The 19,806-nt window shown below is 40.2% G+C and overlaps 1 protein-coding gene across 1 annotated transcript in view; it reads right to left on the bottom strand.

Annotated features, from left to right (window-relative positions):
* The window catches only part of LOC115153257 (glutamate receptor ionotropic, delta-1), a 454,984-nt gene that overhangs the window by 130,732 nt on the left and 304,446 nt on the right, over positions 1–19,806 (bottom strand). The window contains exon 5 of the mRNA XM_029698512.1: positions 8,336–8,389. Within this exon, the coding sequence (XP_029554372.1) occupies positions 8,336–8,389 (54 nt within the window). The remainder of the gene's footprint in view (positions 1–8,335; positions 8,390–19,806) is intronic.

The following is a 19,806-nucleotide window of genomic DNA, read 5'->3' as shown; positions in this document are numbered from 1 at the left end:
GCATCAAGCTTAGATTGTAGGATGGCTGGGGTGTTAAGCATGTCCCAGTTTAGGTCACCTAACAGCGCGAGCTCTGAAGATAGATGGGGGGCAATCAATTCACATATGGTGCCCAGGGCACAGCTGGGGGCAGAAGGTGGTCTATAGCAAGCGGCAACAGTGAGAGACTTGTTTCTGGAAAGGTGGATTTTTAAAAGTAGAAGCTCAAATTGTTTGGGCACAGACCTGGATAGTAAGACAGAACTCTGCAGGCTATCTCTGCAGTAGAATGCAACTCCACCCCCTTTGGCAGTTCTATCTTGTCAGAAAATGTTATATTTATGGATGGAAATTTCAGGGCTTTTGGTGGCCTTCCTAAGCCAGGATTCAGACACAGCTAAGACATCCGGGGTGGCAGAGTGTACTAAAGCAGTGAATAAAACAAACCACCATGTCTTAAAATGTTCTATTTTAGTTGAAAAGTAAATTACAGAAATTGTGCTTAAGGTATTTTATATAACATTTCATCATGTTTTTTTTACTATTTGGAAGTGTTCTTAATTATATGTATTCATTATTGTCATGTCTAAATGTCCATATATGCCATGATGATAAACCACATCAAAATCTTAATATTTTACATTATTTTAGGAATTTTATAAAGAACAAGCATATAAGCCATGCTCACGAGTGGTGCAGCGGTCTAAGGCACTGCATCTTAGTGCAAGAGGTGTCACTACAGTCCCTGGTTCAAATCCAGGCTGTATCACATCCGGCTGTGATTGGGAGTCCCATAGGGCGGCGCACAATTGGCCCAGCGTCGTCCAGGTTTGGCCGGGGTAGGCCGTCATTGTAAATAAGAATTTGTTCTTAACTGACTGGCCTCGTTAAATAAAGGTTAAATAAAAAAATAAGGTTCACATATGGGAAAAATCATCAATTGTAATTTAATACACCTTTTCCTCAAAAATAAGTACCATGATGGTAATGACTTAGCATTGTGGCAATGACAGAGTGTGGTGGAAATGACATTTCATATAAAACCACTGATTAAAAATACCATTAAACATTTTAATGTCACAGTTATACATGTTTAATTTTATTGAAGATTTAGAACACACAAAAACCACAAAAAACAAAAGTTACATGCCTCAAGAATTTAAGCATCTTTTAGAACAATTTTGGGATTCAATGCATTAGGCAGAAATACATGTACAAGGTTGGAAACACTGGTTGACATTAAACAAATTATTGTTCACTGGCTGCAGTCTATTGATTTAGACTCATGAGACAGGTGTGTGCTCACTCAAGATTAGGTTTTGCCCTTAATGCTCTCTATTGCTTAACGAGAGAGTACATTTCCTCCCAGATTGCGCCATCAAGCATCATATGCCGTTTTGTCACTGGATTAGCCTCAGGGACAAGCCCAAGCACATTCTCTGGTTGGTACCATACAATGTTCTCTCTCATTGGCCAAAATAATTGGTTGGCTCCCACACGACTCATCGTCTTGACTAGAGCGCAGCTCCTGCATCAACATCTTGTATAATACCAGGGTAAGGGTCTTCATCATATTTCACAACACCACTTTCCAATACATCCCTCATGTACTGTATGTCAGGAATGGGCTGTAATGCGCTTGGAGATGGCTGTGGTGCTGTTCTGGTTGAAGCGGAATTTTGCCTCTGTTTGTTGAATTATCATGGTCTGTGTGACATAACAATCACATACAGTGGCAAGAAAAAGTATGTGAACCCTTTGGAATTACCTGGACTTCTGCATAAATTGGTCATACAATTTTATCTGATCTTCATCTAGGTCACAACAATAGACAAACACAGTCTGCTTAAACTAATAACACACAAACAATTACACGTTTTCATGTCTTTCTAAACATTCACAGTGCAGGGTGGAAAAAGCATGTGAATCCTTGGATTTAATAACTGGTTGACCCTCCTTTGGCAGCAATACCCTCAACCAAACGTTTTCTGTAGTTGCGGGTCAGACCTGCACAACGGTCAGGAGGAATTTTGGACCATTTCTCTTTACAAAACTGTTTCAGTTCAGCAATATTCTTGGGATGTCTTGTGTGAACTGCTCTCTTGGAGTCATGCCACATTATCTCAATCAGGTTGAGGTCAGGACTCTGACTGGGCCACTCCAGAAGGTGTATTTTCTTCAGTTGAAGCCATTCTGTTGTTGATTTACTTCTGTGTTTTGGGTCGTTGTCCTGTTGCATCACCCAACTTCTGTTGAGCTTCAATTGGTGGACAGAAAACCTAACATTCTACTGCAAAATGTCTTGAGAAACTTGGGAATTCATCAATCGGTCGATGACAGCAAGCTGTCCAGGCCATGAGGGAGCAAAGCAGCCCCAAACCATGATGCTCCCTCCACCACACTTTAAAGTTGGGATGAGGTTTTGATGTTGGTGTGCTGAGCCTTTTTTTCTCCACACATAGTGTTGTGTGTTCCTTCCAAACAACACAACTGTAGTTTCATCTGTCCACAGAATATTTTGCCAGTAGCGCTGGGGAAAATCTACGTGCACTTTTGCAAAAATTCAGACGTGCAGCAATGTTGTTTTTGGACAGCAGTGGCTTCTTCGGTGGTGTCCTCCCATGAAAACCATTCTTGTTTAGTGTTTTACGCATTGTAGACTCATCAACAGAGATGTTAGCATGTTCTAGAGATTTCTGTAAGTCTTTAGCTTTCTTTGGTTTATTTTCTATTTAAAAAATAAAAATGTATCTAAATTAACATTTTATCTTAAAAATCTAACCCCGAGACACAAAAAAGACTGCGTTTGCAATATCACCCTTAAATATGATTTTCTTGCAGCTTCACTTGTAGTTACAGGAATAAGAGTCTAGATACACACAATACCATAATTCCTAGCAACAAAACATCTACATGTCATTCAAAATATCACATCAAACATGAACACTGCATGTTTCTTTGTCATGCCTAGTAGCCAGGTCTGCTTGTGCTTTAGTCAACTTCTCTGTCATTTATAGCCATGCTAAACATTCCAAAAGAATGAAAAAGATAAACAGTATTTCTATGTTTTTTTTATAGTTGATATAGTAATTTACTACAATAATATAATACAATGGGTTCTATCAAAAAATCATTGTCAATAATAATAAACAATAATGAAATCATTATAATCAGTAAATTCTTCAAGCAGTATGTGTGAAAACTAGACTTCACATTCTTGCTTCCTCTGTCCTTGTTTACTCCACTCCTTGCCTTGAAAGTGCATTGGAGCATGAGGAGGGGAACCTTCCCTCCTCTCCCCCAATGTGCTTTGAGAGGGATTTAAGGAATGGAGGAAACAAGGGGAGAATCTCAATTGCATTTACTTCATTCCTCATGTCCTCGCTCCTCACTTCCTCAAAACCCATTGGATAAGAACATGAGAGGGGAGGGACCTCTGACCTTCTCATCCAATGGGTTTTGAGAAGGAGACAAGGAGAGAGGATGCAACAAATCAAGGAAATGCAATTGAGATTCCCCAAGGGCAGAGGAAGCAAGTATTTGACAGCTATTAACATTTTTTTGACAGTGCCAGACTGACTGACTGACTGAGCTACCATAACACCCATGGCCTGTCCAGAAACAACCCCTAGCCCCTACTGCCCAGAGTCTAGACACTTCTGGAAATCTGAAAGGGATTGATGGGTGGTGACATGGTGAGCGCTCCACCTTAACCTCTGATAGACTTGATGGAATTTTGGCGGTATTGCTTACGCCTGTCCAATTCTCGCAGATCTCCACAAGTGTCTAGGGGTTGTTTCTAGACCTACAGCATGACACTCGAGGCACTGGTTGGATGTTTAATTCCATTGGACAGCTACAGCAAGAATAGATACTGTTGTTTTGGCTGTGTAGCATAATTTAATAAGATCACCAATGGTTTTCTAGGTAGCTAGGATATATTAGTCAGCTAAGAATTTAGAGTAATAGCAGTTGATTAAGTCAATACACACTAAATAGTATGCAGAAATCTTACCTTATCTTGCCACTATGGCACGGTATGGGCAGAAATGAATCAATTAATGAATAGATAATAGATTAATAGAATGGCGTTAGAAGGGGGACGACCAACTTTGAAAGGACAGGAAGTGTTGGCTGTGCACTTGACCAGGCATTCCACATTTAACCACACCCACATTTGAACATTGAAATATTACGTTGTTTTTGGTTTTATATGCAAAAACTTGGAAAACAAACGATCAAAACGTACACGGACTGTAATCTTACCTTAGGAATCTTGATTTAATGTTGTCCACGAAGTAGGCTAATTATATTAACCGCGGTAACAACATAGACACCAAAATGTTCTGTCAGTCCTGGAGATCAGTCCTGGAGATTAATTCCTGCACTTTGGCTGTTAAATCATTTGCAGTTTCACACAAGGTCTTTATCACTCGACTGTCATTCATAAAATCATTTCCTGAATCAGCTTATGTTGTGTGATAATATCTCCACATACTGTAACTAAACAGCTATCAAGCGCGCATCAAACAACTATTATGCGTAATTATTGAAGAACCCTGTTAATGACAGAATTGATTTTTGTTTTATTAATCATATTAAAATTACTCTTTCTGTTGAACGCATTGGATTTTGCAATTACATACATTATCTTGGTTATGTGTGCCCATGAAAACTGTTTTCACACCGTAACATAGGGAGATATGAAATGTTACGAGTTTACAGTACACTTCCGAGATCTTCATATAAGACAAGAGTCCGACAGCAATATCCAGGAATTTCACAGGACCAAAGTCAATGTGTAATTTACAGTTGAAGTTGGAAGTTTACAAACACCTTAGGCAAATATATTTAAACTCAGTTTTTCACAATTCTTGACATTTAATCCTAGTAAAAAATCCCTTTAAATTGCCTTTAAATTGTTTAACTTGGGGCAAACGTTTTGGGTAGCCTTCCATAAGCTTCCCACAATAAGTTGGGTGAATTTTGGACCATTCCTCCTGACAGAGCTGGTGTAACTGAGTCAGGTTTGTAGGCCTCCTTGTTTGCACATGCTTTTTCAGTTCTGCCCACAAATTTTCTATAGGATTGAAGTCAGGGTTTTGTGATGGCCACTCCAATACATTGACTTTGTTGCCCTTAAGCCATTTTGCCACAACTTTGGAAGTATGTTTGGGGTCATAGTCCATTTGGAAGACCCATTTGCGACCAAGCTCTAACTTCCTGACTGATGTCTTGAAATAGATAGGGGGCAGTATTCGGAAGTTTGGATGAATGAGGTGCACAATGTAAACTGCCTGTTACTCAGGCCCAGATGCTAGGATATGCATGTAATTGGTAGTATTGGATAGAAAACATTCTAAAGTTTCCAAAACTGTTAAAATAATGTCTGTGAGTTTAACAGAACTGACAAATCAGGCGAAAACCCGAGCAGAATCCATCCGGGAAATGTTTTTTTGGGGCTCACCACTCATTATAATGGCTGTCTATGGGAATATAAAAGGAATACCTCCCAGATTGCAGTTCCTAGGGCTTCCAGTAGATGTCGACAGTCTTTAGAAAGAGTTTCAGGCTTGTTTCTTAAAAAAATGAGCTAGAATTTGTAGTTTTTCTAAGTGGCTTCCATTTTGGCTGTAGTGTTTGTAGCGCGCTCCGGTGAGGGCGCGCACTTCGTTTTTTATCTCCGGTAATGAACATACTATTCTCTGTCTTAAATTTTATCGTTTATTTACATATTAAGGTACCTGAGGATTGATTAGAAATGTTGTTTGACTTGTTTGGATGAAGTTTATTGGTAACGTTTGGGATTCATTTTGTATGCATTTTGAACGAGGGAAATCGGTGGATTATTGAATGAAGCGCGCCAACTAAACTGACTTTTTTGGGATATAAAGAAAGACTTTATCGAACAAAACAACCATGTGTGATGTAGCTAGAACCTTTGGATTGCAAACAGAGGAAGATCTTCAAAGGTAAGTGATTTATTTTAGCGCTATTTCTGACTTTCGTGACGCCTCTGCTTGGTTGGAAAATGTTTTCAATGCTTTTTAACACGGGGCCCTGTCGTCAGATAATCGCATGGTATGCTTTCGCCGTAAAGCCTTTTTGAAATCTGACAAAGCGGCTGGATTAACAAGAAGTTAAGCTTTTAACCGATGTATAACAATTGTATTTTCATGAATGTTTAATATTACAAATTTTGTACTTTGAATTTCACGCTCTGCAAATTCACCAGATGTTGTCAAGGACGGGCGCTAGCGGTACGCCTTTCCCAAAGAGGTTTTAAGTCATTTTGCCACAACTTTGGAAGTATGCTTGGGGTCATTGTCCATTTGGAAGACCCATTTGCGACCAAGCTTTAACTTCCTGACTGATGTCTTGAGATGTTGCTTCAATATATCCACATAATTTTCCTTCCTCATGATACCATCTATTTTGTGAAGTGCACCAGTCCCTCCTGCAGCAAAGCACCCCCACAACATGATGCTGGAGGTTGCAAGCCTCCCCCTTTTTCCTCCAAACATAACGATGGTCATTATAGCCAAAACATTCTATTTTTGTTTTATCAGATCAGAGGACATTTCTCCAACAAGTACAATCTTTGTCCCCATGTGCAGTTGGAAACCGTAGTCTGGCTTTTTTATGGCGGTTTTGGAGCAGTGGTTTCTTCCTTGCTGAGCGGCCTTTCAGGTTATGTCGATATAAACTTCTTTCACTGTGGATATAGATACTTTTGTACCTGTTTTCTCCAGCATCTTCACAGGGTCCTTTGCTGTTGTTCTGGGATTGATTTGCACTTTTCGCTCCAAAGTACATTCATCTCTAGGAGACAGAACATGTCTCCTTCCTGAGCGGTATGACGGCTGCGTGGTCCCATGGTGTTTATACTTGCGTGCTATTGTTTGTACAGATGAACGTGGTACCTTCAGGCGTTTGGAAATTGCTCCCAAGGATGAACCAGATTTGTGGAGGTCTACAATTATTTTTCTGAGGTCTTGGCTGATTTCTTTTGATTTTCCTATGATGTCAAGCAAAGATGCACTGAGTTTGAAGGTAGGCCTTGAAATACATCCACAGGTACACCTCCAATTGACTCAAACGATGTCAATTAGCCTATCAGAAGCTTCTAAAGCCATGACATCACTTTGTGGAATTTTCCAAGCTGTTTAAAGGCACAGTCAACTTAGTGTATGTAAACTTCTTACCCACTGGAATTGTGATACAGTGAATTATAAGTGAAATAATCGGTCTGTAAACAATTGTTGGAAAAATGACTTGTGTCATGCACAAAGAAGATGTCCTAACCGACTTGCCAAAACTATAGTTTGTTAACAAGAAATTTGTGGAGTGGTTGAAAAACGAGTTATAATGACACCAACCTAAGTGTATGTAAACTTCCGACTTCAACTGTATTTGTTAAATGCTTAGTATATGATATAACAACAAACTGTATCATAAATGCAAGGAAAGCAAGGTAGTGCTTTATCTCAAATCTGTGAAGACTCCAAGCATGAGAATGGGTTTAAACATACTGTAGGTATGTGAATTACATTGAATGTATCTATGTTCCCCCTTTATACTGTATCTTAATGTACTCACAATAAAAAAGGCAAATTATTATTAATGACTTTGTAATAGCGCCAAACAGAAAAAAAGAAATGCTCACTGGTACCCTAGTTTATTAGAAAGACCCATGTGTCTGTGTGAGCGTACATTTGTGCGTTTGTGTGTGTGTGTGTGTGTGTGTGTGTGTGTGTGTGTGTGTGTGTGTGTGTGTGTGTGTGTGTGTGTGTGTGTTCACTGTGGTTAGTGGTTAGGTCAACTTAAAAGTGTACTCTGGAAGCACATAAACGCTAATAAAAAGACATCAAGTTACGTTAGAAACATACTTTTTCCATTAGCATTGGGACATCAGAGGACTTATGGTCCTTCTCAGCAAATCAGCCTGAATCAATGTAAAGGTGCACAGCTGGTCTCAGGCATGGCACAGAGCACAGTATTTCGTATTCACAAAGTGCTGGCATTTATTGATGTTAAAGCCCATTTGGAAGCCCATTTATGCAATGTCAGATCAACATAGAAACAGGTAAAAAAACTGCTTTGGCTTCCGAAGTGCTGTGAATGCAATAACTAATAATTATGTGGTCAATAATGTATAAAACCCCTCAGATAGAAACAAAGTGGCATGGTGTGAGAGCTTTTATACTGTTTATGAGTCTGAATATGGAAGAAGTCAGAGTGAAAGTATTATTGGTTTTAATCCATGTCTATCCGTACATTGGCAGCTAATGCCACTGCAACGAAGCAAACTGAATAAATGTGATGTATAAATATAATAATGCAGTATTGATCTCACCTCATTGGCATAAACCCAATGGCTGTCCTTGGATGCCAGGTTGGTTTCCACAGCCTGCATAGAGATAGAAAGAGGGGGGAAGGAAGAGGAGAAGGAAATTAGTATAAAGAAAATAGAGATTTAATGCATAACAACATAAGAGTAGGGAGTCCAAACTCAAGTACACAGGCTTGAATGGTTCACCATAGCCGTAGGGGTGCTGAGGGTGCTACAGCACCCCCTGAAAATCTGAATTGCTATGTGGTTCATCATGGTTACTCATAATAAATAAGTGCTCCATCTTAATGGCTAAGAAAGGCACAGTATAGCTCTTTCACATATCACATGACTATTCACGCATGACATCTGTCATGGTTACCATATCTATGCTTGTCCTCATCTGTAAATTGTTGTCATTACCTTCCAAATGATCCCTTTTGCCATACTGACATTTAGATTGATAGCCCCATATCATCCTTACATACAGTATAACTTCAAAGCCTTCACCATTTTACCTAACAACAGCGTGCTCCTCAATAATAGCACCCAGCACAGCCTGAAAGCTGCAGATCGATCTTCTAACCTTGGAAGAGTCATGATTTGATTTTAATGCCACGCATTTCCAGCTTGGTCTCATTGAATATTGCCCCTGAACACAAGAGTAATATTTACCTCCACGGTTGAATGCTCCGTTTCTTACTCACTCTGAAATTATAGGGGCCATATGCCATCCAACCACACTTGCATTCAAACAGATAGCCCGTCGCTATCGTTAGAAACACAGAAACATAGGAAACAGCTGCTGAACTTAGTTTCCCACTAAAGATTTATTCAGCAATGTAAAAACAATGAGCACTGTGTCACTAGATCATATCCTGGGGCTGAGAGCTGGAGACAAATAATCTCCCACCAAGATGTAGGCAACAGGGCCTATAGTAGTGGGTACCGCAGTGAAAATAGGGTGTTGTAGCCAAGGAGAAAGAGCAGGGGAGCTCCATTGCACTGTAGGTATCAGGTAGCTTATTATCAAGTGAAAGCACTGGTGTTTCCGGGCTTGTTGGTTTTTCAAATCAAATAGCCCTTCTTACATCAGCTGATATATCAAAGTGCTGTACAGAAACCCAGCCTAAAACCCCAAACAGCAAGCAATGCAGGTGTAGATGCACGGTTGTTAGATAAGCATCAACCTTAGTTGTTCCAGGAATTTGACGTCATCAAGTCAAATGGATAATGAGGTTCAGGAACCATTTTTAGACAAATTGTCTGTGTGGGAGTGACTGCTGTTTGTCTACAGTACTTCAACTATGAATCAAACATCATTATGTGATTTTTCTATACTGTAAGTTTGATTAGGTTACAAGTATTATCACATTATGGCAATGACATCAACTCGTGACCTGCAGAACCCGTCTCATCAACACCTCTTGCCAGAAATTCAGTTGTGTTTTTATTTTTATTATTCACTTGAAGAGATGATGCAAAATGAAGCTTTGGAGAGAAATATGATTTTAGGCTAGAAATCAGACTCAGGAGCAGCATTTTCAGATAGCTATTATATGCCATAATGTTAATGTAACTGAATCTCACAATTAGATCTAGAAAGATCTACAATCAGAGAAGTGAGGCATCCTGAGGCATGTCTCTAGAGTTAGTCAACACAGATAATTATATAATATAGATATTTATGACTTTAAAATGGAATTACTGGTAGGGGGATTTAAGGTCTCAACAAAGCTAACATTTATTGATGGATATGTTCAGAGTTGGATGGGTACTCCCATATGCCCATGGGCTATTCAATATCAATTTGAGGTCTTTATGCAGTAATGCACTGAGATTAATTCCTGAAGGATTTACAGTGATGCTACTGCATTATACATTAAGCTTCTTGGCATTGAATATAAGGTTAAGGAATCATCAATTGTGTCTATATTCACAATGCAATGGCTGCCAATTCTGATATTTCGACACTAATTGGTCTTTTGACCAATCAGATCAGATATTTTGCCAATAAATAGCCTGCCTATGTAGCCAATGTACTGTACATTCTAAACATTTCTCTGTGTCTTGTGGATCCCTTGTTTGAGTATTAAAACAAAGACCTGCAAGCTTGTTTGTCTTGTCTTTAAAACATAATCACTCAGGCTCTCTCTGTTTTACATTTTTGGTCAAGAAGTTCAAAAATGAATTATGCCTTCAAATTAAAGTTAATCTCTGCATCCCATGGTTGAGATCAGACTTGATTAAACAAAACACTCACTTTTCATTTAGTGTCAGAGCAGATGCAATTCAGCAGCAACGTTTCGGTCCTTAGGGCCTAGTTTTCTAAAAGTTAACCCTCCTGGTGTTCTATTCATTCTATATCGATGCATTTAATCCTATCCGATAGCCGAAATCCGGATAGATAACTTTAGAAGAACTGGGCCCTGAGCTTCTTAAGCTGCATGTCAAGAGCAGTGAGAATGTTTATTTTTATATGTTTCACACATTGAGAGAAGCACAATTAGCTACATTTATTTTATTGACAATTTTTCTCATTTCCAATAATTTGGGAAATAACATCAGGTGTGAGCTTGTTTTGGTTTCCCATATCTCACCTACTGTATGTTTTCAACTGAACTGTTCTAGAACCTCTTAGCTCAAGTTGGAGACAATAACCGTTTATTCAAAAAATATTCCAGGAATATAACAAAACCATAATTATTAACCTAATCAATATATTTATTGAATGACCTTTACATGATCCAGCCAGGGAGGTTATGGTTATATTCCTGGAATATTATTGGAATAAAGGATTATGATCTCCAACTTGCGCTAACAGGTATTCCACCTCATTTGGATCATTCAATTGTACACTGCATTCGGAAAGTATTCAGACCCCTTGACTTTTTCCACATTTTGTTACGTTACAGCCTTATTCTAAAATGTATTAAATATTTTTTTCACCTCTCAATCTACACACAATAGCCCATCATGACAAATCAAAAACAGGTAAAAAAACATTTTTTAAATATCACACTTACATAACTATTCAGACCCTTTACTCAGTACTTTGTTGAAGCACCTTTGGCACCTTCAAGGATCTCTCTGTAATTTGCTCCATTCATCTTTCCCTCAATCCTGACTAGTCTTCCAGTCCCTGCCGCTGAAAAACATCCCCACAGAATGATGCTGCCAGCACCATGCACCATGCACCATGCTTCACCGTACGGATGGTGCCAGGTTTCCTCCCTACCATCTACTGCATCTTGCCATCTTGACGTAATGTATCACTAGCCACTTTAAACAATGCCACTTCATATAATGTTTTCATACCCTACATTACTCATCTCATATGTATATACTGTATCCTATACCATCTATTACATCTTGCCTATGCCATTCGGCCATCACTCATTTATATATTTTTATGTACATATTCGTATTCATTCCTTTACACTTGTGTGTATAAGGTAGATGTTGAGAAATTGTTAGGTTATATTACTTGTTAGATATTACTGCATGGTCGGAACTAGAAGCACAAGCATTTCGCTACACTTGCATTAACACCTGCTAACCATGTGTATGTGACAAATAAATTAGATTTGATTTGACGTGACGCTTGGTATTCAGTCCAAAGAGTTAAATCTTGTTTCTCATGGTCTGAGAGTCCTTTAGGGGCCTTTTGGCAAACTGCAAGCGGGCTGTCATGTGCCTTTTACTGAGGAGTGGCTTCCATCTGGCCACTCCACCATAAAGGCCTGACTGGTGGAGTGCTGCAGAGATGGTTGTCCTTCTGGAAGGTTCTCCAATCTCCAGAGCTCTGTCAGAGGACCATCAGGTTCTTGGTCACCTCCCTGACCAAGGCCATTCTCCCCCGATTGCTCAGTTTGGCTCGTGCGGTCAGCTCTTGGAAGAGTCTTGGTGGTTCCAAACTTCATCCGTTTAAGAATGATGAAGGCCACTTTGTTATTGGGGACCTTCAATGCTGCAGAAATTGTTTTATACCCGTCCCCAGATCTGTGCATCAACAGAATCCTGTCTCAGAGCTCTACGGACAATTCCTTCGACCTCATGGCTTAGTTTTTGCTCTGACAGGCACTGTCAACTGTGGGACCTTATATAGACATGTGTGTACCTTTCCAAATCATTTCCAATCAATTTAATTTACCACAGGTGGACTCCAATCAAGTTGTAGAAACATCTCAAGGATGATCAATGGAAAAAGGATGCACCTGAGCTCAATTTCGACTCTCATAGCAAAGAATAAGGCTGTAAAATAACAAAATGTGGAAAAGGTCAAGGGGTCTGAAAACTTTATGAATGTACTGTAATGAACACTTTTTTGTGTAATGTTGGTAGAAAAACATTAGGATGCTACAGTGGCTTTGGTATAAAATTAATGGTGCTTCTATGCCATCGTAAACAGTGTTGGTGTTACTCCTATCATACTTACTAATTAGGTGTCTGATTTGGAATGATATGCTGTAACATGACAACATCATCACTACTACTGGAACAGGTCGTTGGCATTGCTACATAGCAACCAGAGGATGTCTCGCTCTGGAATGAGGCCATTCAGTGTTCCGAAGGGTTCAGGAGGGCTTTAGATCAGACAGTCGTTTGAAAGGATGGACAATGATGAGTTGTCAAAGCTCACTGTTTAATTCTGTGCCACTCTTACAAAGGCACCCAAGCCGTAATGAGGCCCCTCATGAAATACTCACAATGGACAGGACCCTGGCCTCATCTCCTACAGTCCTCTGTTGCTGTGGAAACGAGATCAGACCTGAATCTACACATCTCTGTTAGTATAGAGCTAAACACTTAGGTACCTTAGAGTTTGACCTAAAAATCAACTACAGTCTATTAAACTTCAGGAATATTGTTTAAGCAGTCTATGGTCAATATTATATAGGAGGTAAAATCTAGCAAATACTTTACTGGTCACTTGGCCAGTTACATATTTGCGTACCATATCTGTTTACCGGTCCTAGGGTACACTATATGGGGTACCCTGTCGTAGATCTAGTCTAGTCCTCCAGTAAATGAAACACAGTAGTTATGAATCATGGTGGCCAAACAGAAGCCCTGTTCTTCTCCAATCAACCTGGCCTCAGGGCCATTCATAGCTTTTGGGATGTACATTTGAACCCTCCATTTAGTATGATATGTTACGTTACATTACAAATGTAATAATGGTCGTACAATAACATACGGATTGGAGGACGTATAGTGTCATAATTCTTACCCGGTCGGACAATATCATATGAACTGGATGACATAACTTATCATACGTCTTGGAGGATTTATAGTATGAGGACGCTTGTTGCGTCTTCTGAGAATGTACGTTGCTGTTTAAGAGAACTGACAACAAAGGTTAGGAGAATTTATGTAAAAGGTTAGGAGAACTAACAACAAAGGTTCAGAGAATTTACGAAACAGGTTAGGAGAATTAGGTTCAGTTTAGGAAAAGGTTTATGGGAAGGGTTAGCTAAAATGCTACAGTTGTCCCCAACGTGACTGGAACACGTAACCTTTGGATTGCTAGACGATTGCGGTATTCACCAACCCATCCTCCCCGACCAAACTCCCTACTTTCGTTTCTGTCTTAAGTAACCACGCACTGGGCACAGACGTCTGTCTATTCCACGTTGGTTGAAAAAAAATTCCCTGTAAAGACATGGAAACAATGTTGATTGAACCAATGTGTACCCAGTGGGCAGACCATTTTCCATTTGTAACGTAGCGTAACATATTATACTTAATGGAGGTACAAAAATGTACATAAAATAGCAAACGTCTGATTTATGAGTCCAGACTGCTCCGCACACAGTCAGAAAACTGCATCTCAAACAGAGGCTTTTACCCTAATCGTTGAGTGTTTGACGGTAGATGAGCGACCTGATATACTGTAGCTGTTTATGCATGCCACAACATTGGTCTATGAGTTCAAAACTCATAAAGTGCTTCAGTGTGCCTTTTATGCATTCCAGCGCATCATTATCATTAGGATATTTTCTTTATAAGAAGACAAGAGAAAGACCGTATATCAAACATAGAGCAGTCTTTGGCAAAACACATTTAATAGTGTGAAGCATGTGCTACTGTGACTTCAATCGCAATTGGAACTTCCTAATGTGTAGCAACAATAATATACAAACGTTGCATTTTAACAAGGTGTCTTAGATGAACAATAATGATAAAATCAAAGTGTCTTGGCACAGCAGGAAGATAGACATGACTTAACATTTCAACAAGTTGCCTTTCCGTAAAGCTGGAACATAAACTATGCCTTGCACCTGCAGGGGGTTTATGTTTTGAATCCATGATGTTACCTCAATGGACATTTTATTGAAAAATTGATGGGTGTAATCCAGATACTTAATGGAGAAGAAACATTGTAACACACCGATACCTTGTGTTCATCTGTAATTAGCTGGAAAAGGACATAATGCTACACATAGGGAGGGTAGGTACGAGTGTCACTCAATGTACCAATCAATACGATGCTGATATCACATATCGTGTTTTCAAAACATGTAACTGTAGCTGTGCATACGGATGATATGATTGGGTGTTCTGCTTTTATATTCCTCAGAGATTACAAACTGTACATATCTAAAGCCTCATCTTTGTGACCAATGAAGTGGTCGTTCAGCAAACGTCAAACAAAAACACAGATTTTTCTCAGTCATTCACAATTCGCAAGAAAAAGTAATCATGCACATTTACTGCCACAGCTCCAAAAAAAACAACAACAGCAGCTGCAACATAGACAACAGAAATACAACAGGCTAAAATCAAGTGTTCCACCATCAGTATAAATGGTGGAACACCAACATCTAGTGCCTTAGACCGAGTGGCGCAGAAGTCTAAGGCATTGCATCTCAGTGCTAGAGGCGTCACTACAGACACCCGGGTTCGAATCCAGGCTGTATTGTATCACAACCGGCCGTGATTGTGAGTCCCATAGGGCGGCGCACAATTGGCCCAGCGTTGGCTGGTGTAGGCTGTCATTGTAAATAAGAATTTGTTCTTAACTGATTTGCCTAGTTAAATAAAGGTTAAATAATAAATAAAGAACTGTTGGAGTGCTTCAGGTGAGTAGATCCTTGGCACTCTCCCGTTTTAATAATAATAATACACTTAAGAAGCCTCTTAAAAAGATGATGGCAGATAAGCAGTAATCCAAAGGCAGTCCTATTGGGATGTAAAGCTATCTAATTGATAAAACTAAGAACAGTATTCAGTGAAGAATGGCATGGGATAGATTTCCAATGGAAACACAATGTGTTTTGGCCAAAGAGTTTTCTCTCCAGAAAGTTTAGTAGCTCTGACATAGCTAGCGAAATAGAAAAGTTTTAACTGATAACAATTTAGAGTCTCACTCCAATCCTACAATTAATCAGCATGAAACCGTGCTTCCTTGCCTCGCTTGTTTTGAGGTGGTTGTGTCGGTGAAGATCCAAAAGCGGCAGCATGGGATAGTTTTTCCACTGCAGTGATGTGGGGGTTTTAAGTCCCCCCCCCCCCCCCCCCCACTGCTGTGTCATTGTGGAACACTTGTGGTTGTCAAAGCCTATCAATCCCATCATGCCTGTTCTCACATTGCCTCTGAGGAAATGACACTACCCACCAGGTAGGCACAGGTAGTCCTCTAATCTCTGCTGCAGGCTACGGGCTCACACACTCACACTCTCTCACTGGAGAGACTGCCAAGAGAGGAAAATCAAAACAGCTGAAAACAGGGCAAAAAAGGGAAGGTCGTATAAAGATGTGACAGCCTTGTCAGGAGGTGATGAGTAGAAAAGTGTCAGACAGACTCCCAAGGCTCAGACGCCTCCTGTAATCTCTTTCTCTCTCTGACTCTCCCCCCCTCTCTCACACCTCCTAATGTACTGCAAAATAGCCATTCAAGTCAGGAAGAACACAAACAAGGCCACTTCAAAGTGAGAACACCCAATATTGGTTGAGAGAAATAATCAATCAACACAGTATGGCTTTCAGGTGTAGATGTTCTCCTCTCCCAGGGAAGAAATGGTGTTCATATGGAGGTTGGGCTTTGCTACATACAATTGAAGTCGGAAGTTTACATACACCTTAGCCAAATACATTTAAACTCAGTTTTTCACAACTCTGGTGTTTTCAGGTGGCTCACCAAAAACATGTCACGGTCAGACAGGTGACTGGAGAGGTTCTTTCAAATACACATTAAGTGCTCAATGGGGGTTATTTGGAAAACATCACATCTATTGTAATTTACAAAGCTTTTATTGTTGACAAGCCAAGCTAAGGTCAATACTAAATACAATTCAGAACACACAGGACGCCTCTATTATGTCTTGTGGTTATTGTATATATATCAATCACATCTCTGTCAATCCCTGTCTCTGCGGAACGTGTGTGGGTTGGTGGGGGGGCGTGTGTGTGTGTGTACGCCTGTGTGTGTGAGAGAGAGTTTTCTTGAACTGTGGTCAATGCCTGCTTGGGCAGAATCTAATTTCCAGTGCGCTCTAAAAGTGGCCGTAAGTAATGACTACAGGGCTTTATAGCTAGGTCCAAGCTTTCCAATACACCTGAGGAGCACTTTCATTCAATTTTTCTCATCAAGATCAATAAAAGTGTCTGAACTATGGCTCCTGGGGATATAATGCTATTTAATATTGCACTGTGCTTTAAGGCCAGCCATTTTGTGATGCCTATGTAACAGCTTACAGCCATGGAAAGGACGACCATCAAGCCAGGGAAACATTGAGCTGTCAAAGCTTAGTACACCATAAGATCTCCCTTTAGAGACAAGTCAATGAAAATCGCTAAAAACCCTTCAGCACACACACACACACACACACACACACACACACACACACACACACACACACACACACACACACACACACACACACACACACACACACACACACACACACACACACACACACACACACACAAACACACACACACACACACACACACAAACACACACACACAATTAAAGCTATGGCCATACTTGAGGTGCATTAGACAAGACAGTGGAGAGAGTGATCACAGGGTGGGCTGAGAGAAACATGATCAAAGCCTATATTTTGAAATCACTTACTTCTCCATTAGTTTGATTAATGGGACCAGCCTAGTCCTCAGACAGAGACAAGGGCCTTGAAAAATGATGCAATTACAGCTTTTTAAATAGGGGAATGAAAAGGCCTATTGGAGAGAGGTATCTGGAGGAGATTCTCCTGGACAGCATGCTCTCCCTCTTCATCCATCTTTCCACTATTCACCTAGTCTTCATCCCTCCATCCAACTATACCCCTTCCCAAAGGCTGTTTAACTACATATCACCTTCCAATCAGCATATTAAATGGCATGCATGTAAAACAAATGTCCCGCGATATAAATTGACAATGTTTCCTAAAAAATAGTGGCACATGACATTCCGTTTTCTGCTATGTCACCTTACATATATAGGCTGTTCTAAAAACATGACAAGGACAGTAGACTACTGTACTCTACTTCGCTCTAATTGAGGGGACGACTTACCTATCTCACTTTCTGGTCTGGTTTTACTACTATAATCAGTAAAGACATTTAGAGAAGGAGCATGAAACTGCCATCATATAAGGCTCTTTTTGTTGAGCGGCTATTGTGTGGTATTAGTGTATTAGCAAGTCTCAAGTGGGGGTCCTGGACAAAAAAAACATTGTAACGAACCACCTTGAAAATTATTAAGACGAATACCATACACCCTGAGCACAACTTTCACTACAGTAAAGCAAGAACAGAAACAGAGAGATACGTCCTCTATGTTACCCTGTTTCGTGACATTGTCCTGCTAATCACAGAGAAAGGCTCTATTGTATCTGGATATTAAAGGTCTGCGTGCACTACGGCGTACTGTGGTGGCATTGAAGACAATAATGTTTTCTCTATTCACCTCAGTGATGGCTCACAGAGCAGTGTGGGGGTGGATGAGAATAAGTCTGTCACTCAGGCTAATCACTACCGATGAACTCTTTCATCCCACTGCTGCTGTAAACATAGGATTAGAAACAGTGAGAGGTTCAGAGAGAGGGGGCGAGGTATACTGTAGTAATACGGCAGTTATACAGAGAGTATGGTCATATTTCACTAATCACAATTTATTTTGGGGAACACTTTCAGTCCTGCATTTCTTTACATGTATCATATGTGCAAATGCATGAAGTAAAATTGTAATAAATGAATAAGTAAAACTAGAATAATTCATCTAAACCTTATCAAAGTGCTGATTTATGCTCTCATCCAATATCTGTTATCAGGCTGAAACACAAATGGATTATGTTGTGTTTGCTTCACTAATCCTACCAATCCTACCACCAGAAAGCAAAGAGCTCATCAAAAAGAGACATCTGACAGCCCTGTAGTCCCCAGTCCCCTGTTCTCCCCTTGGCAAAATCTGAGACACATGGCCAGTGGTCAGACATGCAGCCATCTGTGTGTGTGTGTGTGTGTGTGTGTGTGTGTGTGTGTGTGTGTGTGTGTGTGTGTGTGTGTGCGTGCATGCGTGCAATACCCTTCTGTAGCGATGTAGGGCCTCTGGGCCATCATTAGTCTCCAAGAAGTGCCAAAGGGAACACCCAAGGCTATACGTGTGAAAAAAAGGATAGAATGAAACCAGAACGGGACGTGAACAGGACACCGAATGCTGATTATGTCAATTTTCGATTCAAGTCAGGCAATCTAAAATCGCTCCAAATGCACGTAGAATACAATTGATTTGATGGGTGTAAATATTGTAAAAATTGGGACTTTACAAAGTTATGTAGTGTTCCTTCAGCAATGGAAACAGTAGGGATAGCCAGAGGAAAGACTAGGGGCGATCTCACACACACACACACACACACTCACAGGATCTGAATACAAAGTGAGCGACCCTCATATGCCCTGTCCTCATAAGCCCTCCCCACTATAACTAATGCTGATGATTTTGCCTGCACAGATTGAACACAATCAAAACAAACAACAAAACACTAACAGGCCCTAATCACAAGGTGGTAGCCTACACGTAGGTTAAGGTACAGTACCTAAGGGAAGTTAAGGTGTCACAGTCTAAGCTTACTTTCACATACTGAGTGTCATACATCTGAATTTATAATCAAGTCCTTGCTCCCACATTAGCATGTACAGTGTTTCTCACATACAGGAGGCTTGGAAGCAGAGTTTCAGGGAGACCAATTAAGGATTTCAATCCACTGCTTCATTTATTTTAACAGCAGAGAGCCATACCCAAGGGAAAACGTTTGTAAGGCAACAAAATAGGAAAAATACCATGGAGGGTGAATACTTTTGCAAGCCACTGTATAAGGTCCCACAGTTGACAGTGCATGTCAGAGCAAAAACCAATCCATGAGGTCGAAGGAATTGTCCGTAGAGCTCAGAGACAGGATTGTGTCAAGGCACAGATCTGGGGAATTGAAGGTCCCCAACAACACAGTGGCCTCCATCAATATTAAATGGAAGAAGTTTGGAACCAC

The sequence above is a fragment of the Salmo trutta genome, chromosome 18 (genome assembly GCF_901001165.1).
Source record: "Salmo trutta chromosome 18, fSalTru1.1, whole genome shotgun sequence".
Taxonomy (NCBI): Eukaryota; Metazoa; Chordata; class Actinopteri; order Salmoniformes; family Salmonidae; genus Salmo; species Salmo trutta.
This window is presented reverse-complemented; position numbering and strand designations above follow the sequence as displayed.